At 39.5% G+C, this 14,765-nt stretch overlaps 1 protein-coding gene across 3 annotated transcripts in view; it reads right to left on the bottom strand.

The window, feature by feature from the left end:
- si:dkey-183c6.7 (urea transporter 1) overlaps positions 1-14,342 on the bottom strand; it is a 32,616-nt gene extending 18,274 nt beyond the window's left edge. For all 3 annotated transcript variants that reach the window (XM_017710228.1, XM_017710230.2, XM_017710229.1), the window contains exons 1-5: positions 13,979-14,342; positions 10,352-10,541; positions 6,885-7,013; positions 6,083-6,275; positions 1,519-1,666 (exon numbers count right to left, since the gene is read on the bottom strand). In XM_017710228.1, the coding sequence (XP_017565717.1) occupies positions 1,519-1,666; positions 6,083-6,275; positions 6,885-7,013; positions 10,352-10,541; positions 13,979-14,090 (772 nt within the window). In that variant the 5' untranslated portion in view covers positions 14,091-14,342. The remainder of the gene's footprint in view (positions 1-1,518; positions 1,667-6,082; positions 6,276-6,884; positions 7,014-10,351; positions 10,542-13,978) is intronic.
- Positions 14,343-14,765: the final 423 nt, after the last annotated feature.

The raw sequence follows: 14,765 nt of genomic DNA, 5'->3' as shown, positions 1-14,765 counted from the left end.
CCAATCTGCTTAATACTATTTTGCATCTTTTTTTAGGAACTACGGAATTGGGGTGGCAAGTGCTATGGAGCTGCTACCTCCTGCCACCCTGTAGATTAGCCCCATGTGCAAAATTATAATTTCTCCCAGCATGAAATTTTACTTAGCATGAAAAGTACTTAGTCACAAAGCAAAGCACTGTGTCTGTGATAATCCAATTAGTGCGCATGAGTGAGTTTGTGTTGGGCTCAGGTTTCAAATTTAGTAGCATTAGTCAGGTCTAATTTAGCTGGGCTGGATTTCAAAAAATGTACGTGTCGGGATTGAGTTTCAGTTTCAGGCCTGTGCAGACCTCCAGCATTGGTCTGTAGTTGCCCTTAGAGGGAAGCACTTTGCATTTGACTGACTGGCATTCTAACTGCCTTCAGACACCCACGCTGAGGCTGATCATTTGTGTCTGCTGCTAATGATTAGGCACTGCTTGTTGCTACACATTCTACATTGGCTATGCTTTCTCAAGCCCTCCAAGTGGCTTTATGAATGCCTCTCTCTCATTTTCTCTCTCTCTCTCACACACAGATTCTCTACTCTAGTCTTACAGCAGTAGAGAGAAGACCTAAAATATGAGTCATACAACACCAGGTACAGAGGGTCTACAGAGGTGGGGCAGTGTGTGTGTGTGTGTGTGTGTGTGTGTGTGTGTGTGTGTGTGTGTGTGCGTGTGCGCGTGCGCATGTGTGTGTGTGGAAGCAAAGGATCATCTCCTCCCCTAAAGCATCTCACACACACATCATATACCCTGTAGCTTGGTTCATCTTCAAAGTCTGTATGTACTATTCCACAAGAGCTGACTGTCAGAGGAGTCAGACTATCAGATGCTCAGGGAGAGAGACAGAGAGAGAGAGTGACAGAGGGAGAAGAAGAAGAAGGGATGTGTGGGTGGTACATCTGCATATCTTTTGAAGTTGCATCAACTGAAACTTCTCCACAATCCTGCTATTATTCTCAGAGTCTGAAGGACAAAATTCAGCACTGAGTGATGAGAAATGTTAAACTGGCTTAAAGGAAAATTACAGTACTTTCCTTAAAAACATATATTTTCCAGCTTTTTTTGCATATTTTTTTCTTTGTGGAATTTATGGTTCAAATTTACACATACATTTCACAGGGCACACAATCTGATAAAGAACAAGACACATGCAGTTTTATAGCTTGTCTGTCACTGTTACACTGCTATATGCGCATGTGAATGTGATATATTCCCCTACATCACGTATCCTTCTCAAGTGTTCGAACACATGAAACAAGTATGGTCAGAGTACTAACTATCAACCTAAGAGATGAATGAAAGAGTTCAGTGCAATGTTCATGTTACAGTACTCAATAATTCATACAATAATGTAAAGAAGCGATGTTGAAGCGCTTTATGTTTGTCCTAGACCTAAAATCCATCCATTTTCTAATCCGCTTCTCCGTCAGGGTCACGGTAGACCTAAAATGAAGTCTTAAAAGTTTTACAGCACACAGTGTAGACCTCACCTGCAAGTGTGCCGATTCCAGAGCCCAGCAAGGCGTGGAGGGCCATGATGGGGGAGAAAAGCAGCACGGCTCCAAGGATAAGCACTGTGGGCCCCAGAACATCACAGGCATAAATCTGCCCTACTCCCAGCACAACACCCTTCAGAAGCTAAGCAGAGAGGAAAGGGAGTTTCATTAAACTATTCAGATGCAGTCTGGAAACATTTCCACTCCCCATTCTCATTTCCCATTTTTTAGATATAAAGCACCTCATGGTGTTTAACACTTACTCACTACATACTTACCTAAATCAAGGTGTGCTAGGTTGTGTGACAACTTCGTTTTAGCTGAAATGGCCATTATGAGCACGGGAGAGGTGCATGCTTTCTATTTCTTTATAGCTTTGATGGACTGACCATGGGCTGGGATAATTCCTGGCAGGCTGCCATGGGTGTGGGCAACAGAATAAATGTCCTACATTTGCATACTTACTTACCACCTCTTTACCCAAATCTAGGCGTGCTGAAATAACTATTGTGGACATGCAAGAAGTGCATGCTTTCTATTTCTCTATAGCAGAGATGGACTGACCACCAGGAGGATTGGGAACATTTCTGGTGTGCTGGTGTGTGTGGGCCACCGAGAGAGTGAGAACTAAAGAAATGTATGGCTGTTATCTTGCTGTAGTCCAATATGAAATTAATGGAGACTGCTCTAAACAAATGGCATGTGCTGGGCGAATACAGGAGTGCAGTTATCTAGATACATTAGAGACCCACTGCACTCTCAGTGTGTGGCCATCGGCAAGTCACACAAATACCACTGCCTCAGAACAAAACATTATAATAACAAGGAAAGTTTACCCATGAAGTCTAGCTAGAGAGAGATGGTGAAACCTCCATTGCATAGAAGGGAGGAGAGTGCATGATAAAAAAAAACAGAAATTTACTTACTAACAAGATGCAAAAAAATTAAGAAATGAAAATATACTGTTTTTTTTAAAGATATCTGAGTGAGGAACTGCATGGCCAAAGTGCAGAAGAGGTAGCCAAGTTATAACTTATGTATGTGTTTCCGTTATTTTGATTATGTAAACTTAAGCTTTCTTAACGTGAGATAAGATACTGTAAGATATGATATAATTCCATAAAAAAGACATAATTTACTTCTGTAATATGAATTTGTAAAAAATCTCGTGATCTTATCAGATCTTAATTTAGGATTAAAGGACATGAAGTTTCTGTAAGACAGCCCCTGGCTTATAACTCACTAAATAACTAGCACGTCAGCAAAGTAACTAATTTACTATTACACAAAATAACCAACTACCTAACTAACCAACTTATTAACTTGTTACTTAACAATGTTACTAGCTAGCTTACTCACTTACTCACTCGCATTTAGCAGAAGGAATATTCTCCGGAGGGAGCACTCAGTTAGCTATTATGCCCATTATTGAAAGAGTGTAAACCCACACTAGCAGGATCTCATTTGCAGTGCTAATTTGAGTGTGTATGTACCATGTAAAATGACCAAAAACATAGCTTGTAAGTAAGCAAATGCTTTAATTGCTGATGTTCTTGCAGTAGTAAAACATTAGGGTATGATATCATGTGGGGATAATCAGACAGCTTCAAAGCTTCAAAGACCCCCTTTTTTCAGATACATATAAAACTGGAGACCTACTGTACTGGTCTAACAGGACCACCCTTTGCACCACTTATCAATTAATTTCTGTGTAAATCTGAGTTAATTAACTAAAGGTTTCTCGATAGCATAAAAGTAGCATCCTAATGTCTCCTCATTCCCTGCCACGTAGGGATCAGGGCTAATGAGAGGCTGTGTCTGGACTTTCAGATGTAGGCTGCATGATGAAAGACTCTTCCACAGTAGGAGTCAGTGAGGGAGGTAGGAGAGCCCTGCAAACTTCTATTCTCCCTGAAAGACTATTCATGACACCAGGAGATGAAAGAAATTAATCTATAAAAGTTATGGCTGCCCTTTCACTCTTTTTTATCTCTCCCCAGCTGTCTTTCCCTCTCTCTTCATAGTTCTGTGTCCTCCTTCCACCCCTCATTCACTCCTATCTCAAGTCGTCTCCATGGAAACATGCCGGATGCACCTGATGCTGGGGAGCTGTATATTTATGAGGCCTGAAAGGCCTCTGACAGGGCGGAACTGCAGCAAGGCTGCGAATCACAATGAGTAGAGCAGCTCTAGTGCCTGAGGCTTAGTTTGTATGGCAGTAGTCGCTGTAAAACTAGGGAGTGAATACAGAAACACCTCCCTAACTTTTCTCATGGCAATCAGTTTAATCAATTTGCATATAGCAAGTCATTCCATTGTCAGTACTAAACAGCTTATGTATGCTACAGGGAATGACACAGAATACAAAATGCTTTGCAAAATTCATACATGTCTTCAATCCTCTGTACTTGTGAGAAGGGCTCAAGACAGAACATTGCTGTCCTGGTACCAGATGCCTTGAGTTCTGAAGGGACGAGTGGTCACTAGAAGGTTTAATTTTGAAATCAAACAAAGTGGTACCGGGTTGGTTGCAATACAGTTTGTAGTACCCAAGTCTGAAACCAGTCTCAAGACCATGAATTGAGGTCTTGGATTTGAGAGGGTCTTGTCTCGTGGATGTTCTTGAGGCCAGCTGACAGCAGGGTTTCCTAATTGGTATTAATTAATCTTTTGTTTATTATCATTATAAAGTGCCAACACCAACATTCAAACAGAATAAAACTGTCCTTCTTCTACATGTATAATACAAAACCATCACTCCAATTAGCTAAAAGGGAAGGCAGGCCACTGCTCTCCTGGTTCAGCAGCCAATTAACCTTTGTTATTTTGAATAAGCTAATGTGAACATTGAGAAGAAGGTTTTATTATTAACTCCTGGTCTTGGCCTTGTCTTTTACTTGACTCATACTCAATGTGTTTTGCTCCAATCCTATTCTAACACATCTGATCTATATGTTGAAGGCCTTCAAGGGCATCTGTGGCATTAGATCAGAAGTCTTTGGGGTGAATCTTCAGGACCAGGTTTGGGCAGCTCTGACATGGACTGATCTTAGATCAGCATTTTTACTCTGAGAAGCTTGATGAATTTATTCCCAGGTCTACAACAATGGCCCCCATCATTTGTCTGTCAAGCCCTTGTAAAAAGCTGTGTTAGATAGCTAAATCATCATTAGCCACCACAATGAATAATAATGAATTTGTTAATGATGATGGATATCAAAAATTTAAGCCTGTTCTTTACAAGGTATTGCAGATTAGTTCCATAGACTCAACAGAAGATACTCTGTGCCTTTGCTGATTTCCAGAGTAGATTCCAAAGAACTTGATGTTTCCCAGCAGGTTTTACTAAGGGTTTCATGTTATTTGTGCATTGTGGTTATTATAGCCAATTAGTTGTGCATTTGGCAGCTATTTATCTATGGAAAATGTCTAATATTCTTAAAGAAGCAGGGCTGATTCCACAGTGATTGCATCAAGATAAGGTATAAAATATGAATAGGATCAATGTCGCGCTCTGTTTCTCTTTCACACATGTACACTCAGAGTTGCTTAAAAGGAAAGAGAAACCTTGAGTAGTAGACAGAGACAGCTGCTTATGTGTAATGAGAATTCTAGATTTTGCCTTTTGGCTAATTTCACTGTGTTCTCTTCATAATAAGCACCACCATCATTAAACTCCTGTCTTTGATAAGCTGGGTGGGTGGAAAAAATGCAGAGAAGAAAAGAGTAAGGAGCCAAAAACACACTTGAATTAAAGAAAAAGTATCAATATTTAAATATACTCAGTTATGTTAAAGCACGAAGTGAACTTTTTAACACAAACATGTATTTTTGGTATTTGGTGGTCCCATGTTGGCTGGTTACTCCAGCGTGGCTGGCTGCTAACTCACTCGCCATACAGGCGCTGATGCTTCAATGCCAACAAAATGTTTGATTGACCAGCCCTTCTTTTGGAAATGTTCTTTTCTAGTTTGGTAATGCACTCTTCCACACTTTAACTGATATCTTACACATCTACTCTTTAGTCATCAGTTTGGGAAATGAGTAACAGTTCATTCTTTCCACCAGCCTTACAGATTTACAACTATGCAAAGGTATCGCAGGCATAGTTATAGTTGCTAAGCTATGAAGGACCTAATAGGTGAACCAGTGTAAATTTTATGTAACTTTACTTACAGGACATCCCATCCTGAATTGGACTTTTGATACATTCTGTGATATAAGAGATTAATCATGTCCCAGACCCCCAGGACCCCCTATATTTGGTACCTTGATCATACTCAAAACCCAGAAAAAGGAGTACAATAAAAAAGAGAAAAATCTCCGGGGCTTTGTGATTTGTAACACATACTTTGAAGGTCTAAATGTAAGTATAAGTATGTCAATATGCTGAATATATTCAATTTCAATAATACTTAAAGAAAACTTTAACATTGTGACAAAGTACTTTCATCCCTGTCCATTAGTGAAATCATGTCGTCGTACAGGATTGGAATGACCTCTGTTGAGTGTTAGTGCGTCACCTTTGTTGAGTGTGCGGCATGTTGTTTTTACTCACCTTCGGCATGTGTAGCTGTGTGTTGTTGTTGATCAGTGGTGCCCCCAGTGGCTGGGCAGGGTAGTTGGGGTAGTAGGGGTTACTGGTGCCTGTGCAGGACAGATAGAGCAGCAGAACTGTGTTGAAAGGAAACACACTCACAGGCAGATCCCATCGGTCCAGAACAGGGGCCAGACCACTGGAGACAAATGTTCTGAGAGAGAGAGAGAGAGAGAGAGAGAGAGAGAGAGAGAGAGAGAAGCACTCCTGCTTCAGATCTGAAAAAATTCGCAGGTGTTTCTGTCCATCTGTCCATCCCACTGTGAGAACTCTACACTATAATTCTGAAAGGCTGTGTTACTGATAACAAAGGAAAAAGATAAAAAAAGATGAAAATTTGCACATCAAACAAAAAAGTGGCTGGTGTTCTCAGAACAGTGGCATGTCCACCCCAGAGTCCAGATCTCAGCATCTCTGAATGTGTTTGGGATTATCTGGATCATAGGAAGCAGAAAATGAACTTTGGATATGTGGAAAAATATCCCTTAAAAACTGAAAGCAAGTCTCCCAAAAAGGATGGATGCTGTAATAAAGTTTGGATGCACTAAACAGAAAGAAAGACTTTTAAATTGATATATTATTTAAATTGATATATTATTGATATCTTTTTTTTATATTATAATTGACATATACTTAATGGGTATTTTGACAGGAAAACAAATAAACACAAATAAGGATGGTCTCTGACTTTTGCACAGTACTGTATAAAACATATTGGTCTACATAACACATATGAGACACGTTTGTGATGTGTGTGTCTTACGTTGTAGCTCCAGCGAGACATGCAGGAAGTAATAGCCACCAATACCAATCTCCTGCAGCGCTAAACACACCTATCAGCAATGCCACCAGCATGCCATTATAACCATACTGACCCCTCGACATCTCCACTCTGTACCACATAAACAAACACAAACACACGCATTCAACAGTTATTACCTGATGAATAGAAAAAATAACACAACACACATGGCTGGTTCTGCAAAATGTAAAAAATATATTTTCTACATTAACTGACCACTTTATTAGAAACATTCGTGTAGGACCATTATTAGCTTAGACACTGATGTGTGTAAAAACCTCAGCAACATCGCTGTGCCTGATACACTCGTACCAGCACCTCACATGATACCTACTACCACACTATAGGTTCATATGCTATCAGACAAAAAAGGACACGCAGGTAAATATTAGTCCTCTGAGGATTTTTCTTAAATCTATTTCAAATGATTTTTCACTTACCCCAGAAGCAGTCGATAAGCCAAGACATATTTGACATTTGACATGTGCTTCTTTAGTTCACAACGGAAAATGATAGACTAATGTTACTTACAAACTATACTTGGATTGTCACCGATCTCATCTGGGTAATTATATGTCAAAATCTTAATTTATTTGCTTCAAAAATCCCCCGAAAAGCTACATTAAAAAAAAGAAACAATAAAGAAAAAAAACAATTAGTAAAATAGCATTGATACACTATACTTCCATAAGTATTTGCTCATCTGCCTTCACACGCATATGAAATTGAGTGACATCTCATTCTTATTCCATAAGGTTTAATATGATCTTGGCCCACCCTTAGAAGAAGAATTAGAATTAGAATAGAATGCTAGAATTGCAGCTATAACAGCTTCAACTCTTCTGGGAAGGCTTTCCCAAAGGTTTAAGAGTATGTTTATGGGAATTTTTGACCATTCTTCCAGAAGCACATTTGTGAGGTCAGACACTGATGTTGGATGAGAAGGCCTGGCTCATAGTCTCCACTCTAATTCATTCCAAAGGTGTTCTGTCAGGTTGAGGTCAGGACTGCAGGCCAGTCAAGTTCTTCCACACCAAACTCGCTCATCCATGTCTTTATAGATCTGTCATTTTACATGGCCCACCACTCTGTGACTGAGTTGCTGTCGATCCCAATCTCTTCCACTTTGTTATAACGCCACTGAGAGTTGACTGTGGAATATTTAGTAGCGAGGAAATTTCACGACTGGACTTGTTGCATCCTATCACGGTACCATGCTGGAATTCTTTGAGCTCCTGAGAGCGACCCATTCTTTCACAGTGAGTGAATACTTTTGGAAATATAGTGTAGGTTTATTTGTTTATTTGCATATTTAAGTTAAAACTAGTCCTATATGATCATCCGCACAACATCCTGTCTTCTAATATTACTCCACTTTCAATGTGGACAGCATGGTGTGTGTTGTATGTCAAAACATCACTACACATTTGTTGACATTTGTTAGTATAGCTATGGCTTTATAACTGTAAAAGCTACAAGTTGCATCTTGAGCAACAATAAAGCTGTGATGTGGTATTCCATTTCATATAAACACTAAACCAAGCAAAGAAATCTAAGTGCAGCCTGGTGTATTAGCACTGATTCTCTAATAATGCACAAACACTGTGGCTTTTGACAAAGAACCAAAACCTAACAAGAGCGTAAATTTAGTAAAAATATGCAAAATCTCAATGCATGGAGTGATTAAGTTTTACCTGACAATTGCAAGGAAGGTTGCAAACAGGACATTTGAAAATCCACAGGTGTTCCAAATAAATTTCTAGGCATGAGAAGTGAATTTGAGAAGTGAATTTACTTTTTCTGCTTCTTTGTTTTCTGTTTTGTGCTCTCTTTGTTGTCGTCATGCCATATGCACCTACATGTAGAAATAAACATCCCTTCTTTTTCCTGTCTTCGATGCCAATCAGTGGCTCTCACTCCCCACAATAGAGACATTCCATCTTGGTTGGCATCATTTGGCACTTTCCACAAGTAAACCCAATTCACACAACTCACATAAGTGCAGATTTGCCTGGCAAGTCATTGGTGAGTCCAGAATCCTGCTGATACATTTATTCATGAACTCAGGGTCAAACATGCACAGTTGAGGTTCATTTGTGCTGAAAATGTGGTCATCAAAATTGTAACCAAGCATTGTTTTAATTTTCCGAGTGCACTAGCTTAGAGTGGACCTTACTGTGTTTAGAAATTCATACAGCCCCAGCATTTGCTTATCTTGGGTAAAAGGTACCACATAATGTGCGAAGGTAAAAGTTGTTCACAGCGGTTCACTCACAATGGCTGCCCCACTCACCTATGCAGAGGGATTTATTTTTATATTTATAAACTAAAGTAGGTTGTAATGTGTTCTAAACCACATGGATTTGTCTGTGCAAAACAAATGAAGACCTGGATGGGTTTTGAGTGAGAGGAAAGATGTTTTTGTACATGTATTTACAGAGATGAGTTTAGTGACAGACAGTCCAGTGTTTGTTAGCAACATTAGCCTAGTATCTCCTGCGGAAAAATAATGAAGCAAACATCAGATACCAAACATATCTTGGCTGATCGACTGAATATGGGGTAAGTGATAAATTATTCTCTAAACTATTTCTTTAATTTTCTTCAATTGTGTAATTTAAAGTTTTATATGTACAGTACATCCACTTTCTTTGAAACAGAACCGATAAACTTTAAACTAAAAAAAAAAACACTTTAAAACATATAAAAAATCCAAAACTGGTATTGGTATGTTCAATATTGGTATGTTCCCTACCTACAGGTTCTGATCATTTATCATTGAGGTCCTCAAATTACCCAAGAAAATTCAGTTTAGCATCTTGTTTTTCGAGGTTGTACAATATCAGCGTCACTGCTGTGCTGAGAATAGGCCACGAAACCGTTAATATCTGGTTGACAGGGACTCTGCTGTCAGAAACCGACCAATAATGAATGGGTTAGAGCAGAGGCATCCAAAAGTTTTTTAAAGGGGCCCACATTGGACCATATAGAAATATCTGAGGGCCGGTCCTTCGTTTCCCAAATTTATCATTTATGTTCTTTGGGAAATCCTCCACTGATTTCCCTAACACTTATACATCCTACAGGGTAGGTGTATTTAGTGTGAACTTAGCTTAGTGTAAAAATAGTTTCTGAATATTTGGTATTCAAAACATGAAAAGCACAAACATTTAAATAGGTCATTTTCACTGAACTACTTAATTTGCTGTGAAAAAAGCTGCTGCTGTGAAAAAAAGGTCCTGCTGCTTTACTTTTTGTCCCCTCTGTGTGGAAGTACAAAGAAGATGTTTGTCCACTAATAGAGTGGATTTACTGATTATTGGGCATAATATCAAATACTTTTACTTGTGGTATCATTACAAACTGAAAGAAAAAGCAAAATACGCATCTGAAAACATCTGGCTCTGCGGGTGTCATGCTTTCCTCACCGCTCATAGCCAATGATGATGGCCGTGACTGTGGATGCGAATAGTCCTACGCTGCCCAGCACAGCCTGCCAGGGGCTGGAGAGAGTCAGAGCTATCAGAATCAGAGCTCCACTCACAGGATTATCCACCATAATCACACTAGACACACCCCGCAAACTCCACTCCAACAGCTGCACAGACAATGGCTGGTCTGAGAGGAAGAGTAGAAGAGAGAGGGAAGGAGACAGACAGACAGAAGGGGAAAGGGATAGGGTGTATTCAGAGTGGTCCATATATTAACTCTTTCACTATTCACTACATACAGTGACAGGAAAACGTATGAGAATGTAGTTTTCTACATTAATTGGTCATAACATGTGATTTGTTCAAACAGAATGTGCAAAACACATACAGTGCTATTGGAAAAAGTAAGTGGACCCTTGAATTTAATAACTGGTTGAACCTCCTTTGGCAGCAGTAACCTCAAGTAAGTGCTTCTGGTAGCTGGTAGTTCAAGAGAAATACTCGACCATTTCTCCTTACAGAACTGCTCCAGCTCAGCCATATTCTTCAGATTTCTTGTGTGAATGGCTCTCTTGAGGTCATTCCTCAGCATCTCTATTGGGTTATGGTCTGGGCTCTGACTGGGCCACTCCAAAAGGGGAGAGTTTATTTTTATTTGAAGCCATTCAACTGTAGTTGAAGCAATTTTTGGCAATCAGGTCATCCCAGGAGGACCAAAGCAGCTGATGGCAGGAACATTGTTACAGCAGTGAAGAAAACCCCCAAAATAACATCCAGGGAAATAAAATAGAGTCTTTAGAGTGTGGGGGTGAATGTTAGCACCTAAACACTAGTAGACTTCGAGAGAAGGAATACAGAATCTAAACAACAAGATGCAAAACTCTCATCAGCAGTAAAAGCAGAAGTCAAGGTTGGAATTGCAAAGAAGTGCAAAGGTGATCCCAGACAAGTTCTGGAGCAAATAATCCACCAGTCCATAAGTCATGTCTTAACAAGTAACAGCTAAGCACTGCATATACACAGCAACAAATGAATTCAGAACTAAGCAATAAACGCACTGGCATGGAAACAGCAGTTTGCGGTGGATTTTTTTTGCATTCCATGGAAAAATAAACAATCCAGTATGGAAGAGAAGATTGTGAACATGTGATGTTGTTTTCACAACTTAACTGAATAAAATCCAATTGCTAGGCTTGTTATTTCTTATACTTTGTTAGGACACCCAAATTGACAGCTTTTAAAACAATGGTCTCTGTTGAACCAGTAAAACAGCAGCATCAGTCCAGAAACATCCGCATCTACTGAGTCTGCTGAGTGAGAGCCGGAGTCATGGATGTTAGATAGGTTGTCACTGAACTGGATGCTTTTCCATATGTGGAGTTGGAAGTTAAACCAACTTCAAGTTTTAAGCTGAAAATAAAACTAAAGCACATGGTATGTATAACCTAATTTATATTATCAAAAAACTACTCTTGCAATTAGCCTTTTCTTGTCAGGCCATGTTTTTGTCTTTCATGTTCTGTATCTGTGTGATTCCACTGATTTCCCTTACACTCCCACCTGCACACCTGGGTGGATTTAGTGCATACGTAGCTCAATGTGAAAACTAGTTTGCATGGTGCAACTGGTTTTGATAAAGTAATGTGTAAACCTGAGCCTTGTACACACTTATGTTCAACTAGCTTACATTTGAACTTACGTACAGCTGATGCAACTGGCCTGTGTTCTTCTTTTATGATACAACCGTCAATAGCAGTGGAATGAATTCTGACATGGACATGAACATCTTGTCTTCTCATGTCCAAGCAAATTGTCCCAAACATTTGTTGGGTGGAAGGTCATAATGCACAAGACAATGACCCAAAGGATATTGCCTACTTAACCAAGGAGTAAAAGAAAAAGAAAGGGAACTGGCCAAGTCAGTCTCATAATTCAACTCAATTGAGCATATACTTCACCCGATGAAGAGCAAACTGAAGTCAGAGCATCGCCGAAATAAGCATGAAGCGAAAAGGGCTGAGCTAAAGGCTTAACAAAGGCACTTCAAATTAAATGATCAAGAATGTGATGTCAGTGGAAGTTATTGAATGTACAGAGTTTGAGACCAAATACTAACTGTAAGCAATAAAAGTAATTTTCCTTTCAACCCTTAACTGGCTCTTACAGTGTGTGTCCCAATACTTATGCACAGCTGAAATTGGTAAACACAAAAATAACTTTTTTTTCCTGTCACATAATGTTTATGTTGTTTTATGTTGGAAAATAAAATATGACATTCTGTCTTTAGTCCCATCTTTTAGTCTGGAACACAAATTTTATGGATGTGTAAAAATAAATTATTCAATTTTACTTCATTCTGCCAATATTTTTGCATCTAACTATGGATATACATGTGAATATGTGTGTGTGTGTGTGTGTTAGTGTGTAATCACATTACAGTAAGTCTTCACATTTGATTCTCAAGGTCTTCACACATTGGAAGGTAAGAAAACTGAATATTTATGCTTTTAGCTTCTCATAAAGGAGAAAAACAGAGAGAGGATGATGCACATTTGTTATCTCTTAAAGCAGTGGTTCAGCCAAGAATTGAATGTACATTATTTTCCTCTCACCCTAAACGTAGATCAGTCAGCACATGTTTGGTGTCTGAAGTTTCCTTCTTAATTTCGCACTGCAGCTACAAGACAAATGTAGTTAACAAGTAATGGAAACTTATAGCAACCAGATAGTATCATGCAACCATCATGTCTAAGTGATTCCACACTTGCCCCAAACCATGTTGAGTTGATTAGAGATCTCAGTAGGGTCAAATCACAGTCTGACAAAGTTTCGGGGCACAAGAGACCTAAAAAAATAACAAAATAAACAGCTTGTTTTTGTTGATGTATTTTTGTATCATCCATCATGGTGCAACAGCCTTTTGTTTTCAGCACAGTTATTTTTCTGCACACCTTTGGTATTTGGGGGCTTTACATGATTTTAAACATGGTAATAGATAATGGGTTATTGTTTAGGTAATTATTCAGCAGCTTTTCATCTTTTAGCTGCCTTGGGCCTTGTGTTCTAAGGCTGCTTCAGGCCACTTGGCAGTCAGAGGCACCTTGCTGATAGCCCCTCTGGCCTGATCAGTAATCCCTCTCAGAATCTCAGCCAGACTTGCTTGTTTTGTTTTAGTACAATAGGGCTGCCCAATCCTGGTCCTGCAGTTCAGATGAAGGCCTTCTGGATTATCTGGATCAGGTGTGTTAGATTAGGGTTGGAGCTAAACTCTGCACGGTGTTAGGTCTCTAGAACCTGGACTGGGCACCCCACTGTACAGCTTATTATTATGTATAAAAATGGTCAACAGTATGTCCAGTGTTTCACACAGTGTCAGAGATTTGAGATTAATTCACCGCAGTTAGTAACGAGTGTGTAATATTTTATGCATGCAGTTTTGACTATGACAATTGTTAGCGACAGAAGCTGTGTAGCTCCAGTGCAAAACTAAAACAGATACCAAATATTTTGGCTGATTGACTGCATTAAAGTGCAAATAAAGTATAAATCTGATTTTTTGGGTAAACCGTTCTTTTAACTGTCAGCAGGTGTGTGTAATGAGTGTACAGTGCTATGGACTCTTACCCTGCATGAGTGTGTGGAGGTGCTGCATGTCTCCGGTGCAGTAGAGCAGTTTGTGGAGCAGGCGCTGCCTCAGGCCCTCCGACCGCTTAGATGACTTCTCTTCAGGGGACATTCTTAACAGTCACTACAGCTGAGCCTACTCTCTCTCTCTCTCTCTCTCTCTCTCTGTTTCTCTGTCTCTCTTTCTCTCTCTCTCTTTCTCTCTCTCTCTCTCTCTCTCTCTCTCTCTTGCTCTCTCTCTCTCTTTCTCTCTGTCTGTCTTGTTTACTCCAGCTTCATTGACCCTCTCGTCTTTTCTGTCTCAGTTCACTTCTGCTTTTCTGTTAACTATGTTCTTTTGCTCTTTAACATTTGCGTCTCTCTGACTCTCTCTATTTCTTTCTTTCTGTTTTATGGCTCTTTCACACTCTCTATTTTCCCCTCTTCTCTTTCTCTTTCTCTCTCTCTCTCTCTCTCTCTCTCGCACTTTGTTTTTTCTTTTTTGCTCTCACACTGACTACTTCTCTGTGTTCTCTCCCTTTCTTTCTTTCTTTCTTTCTTTCTTTCTTTCTTTCTTTCTTTCTTTCTTTCTTTCTTTCTTTCTTTTACTCTCTCTGTCCCCTTTGTTTTTTTGTTACTTATTGGGCCCTTTTGGACAGTAATGGTCAAACTCTGTCCTCTAGCTCCTGCCCATCTTTACCAATTACTTAATGTTTTGTTACTCTTTCATCCTGTTCCCGCTGCTTGAGTGAGAATAGTAATGAATGAACACTCTTAGAATCGCTGGAACAAATCTGTTTGTGCTGAA

The sequence above is a fragment of the Pygocentrus nattereri genome, chromosome 2, assembly GCF_015220715.1.
Source record: "Pygocentrus nattereri isolate fPygNat1 chromosome 2, fPygNat1.pri, whole genome shotgun sequence".
In the NCBI taxonomy this organism is placed as follows: Eukaryota; Metazoa; Chordata; class Actinopteri; order Characiformes; family Serrasalmidae; genus Pygocentrus; species Pygocentrus nattereri.
Note: the sequence above shows the minus strand (reverse complement) of the source record. Positions and strands in the feature narration are given on the sequence as shown.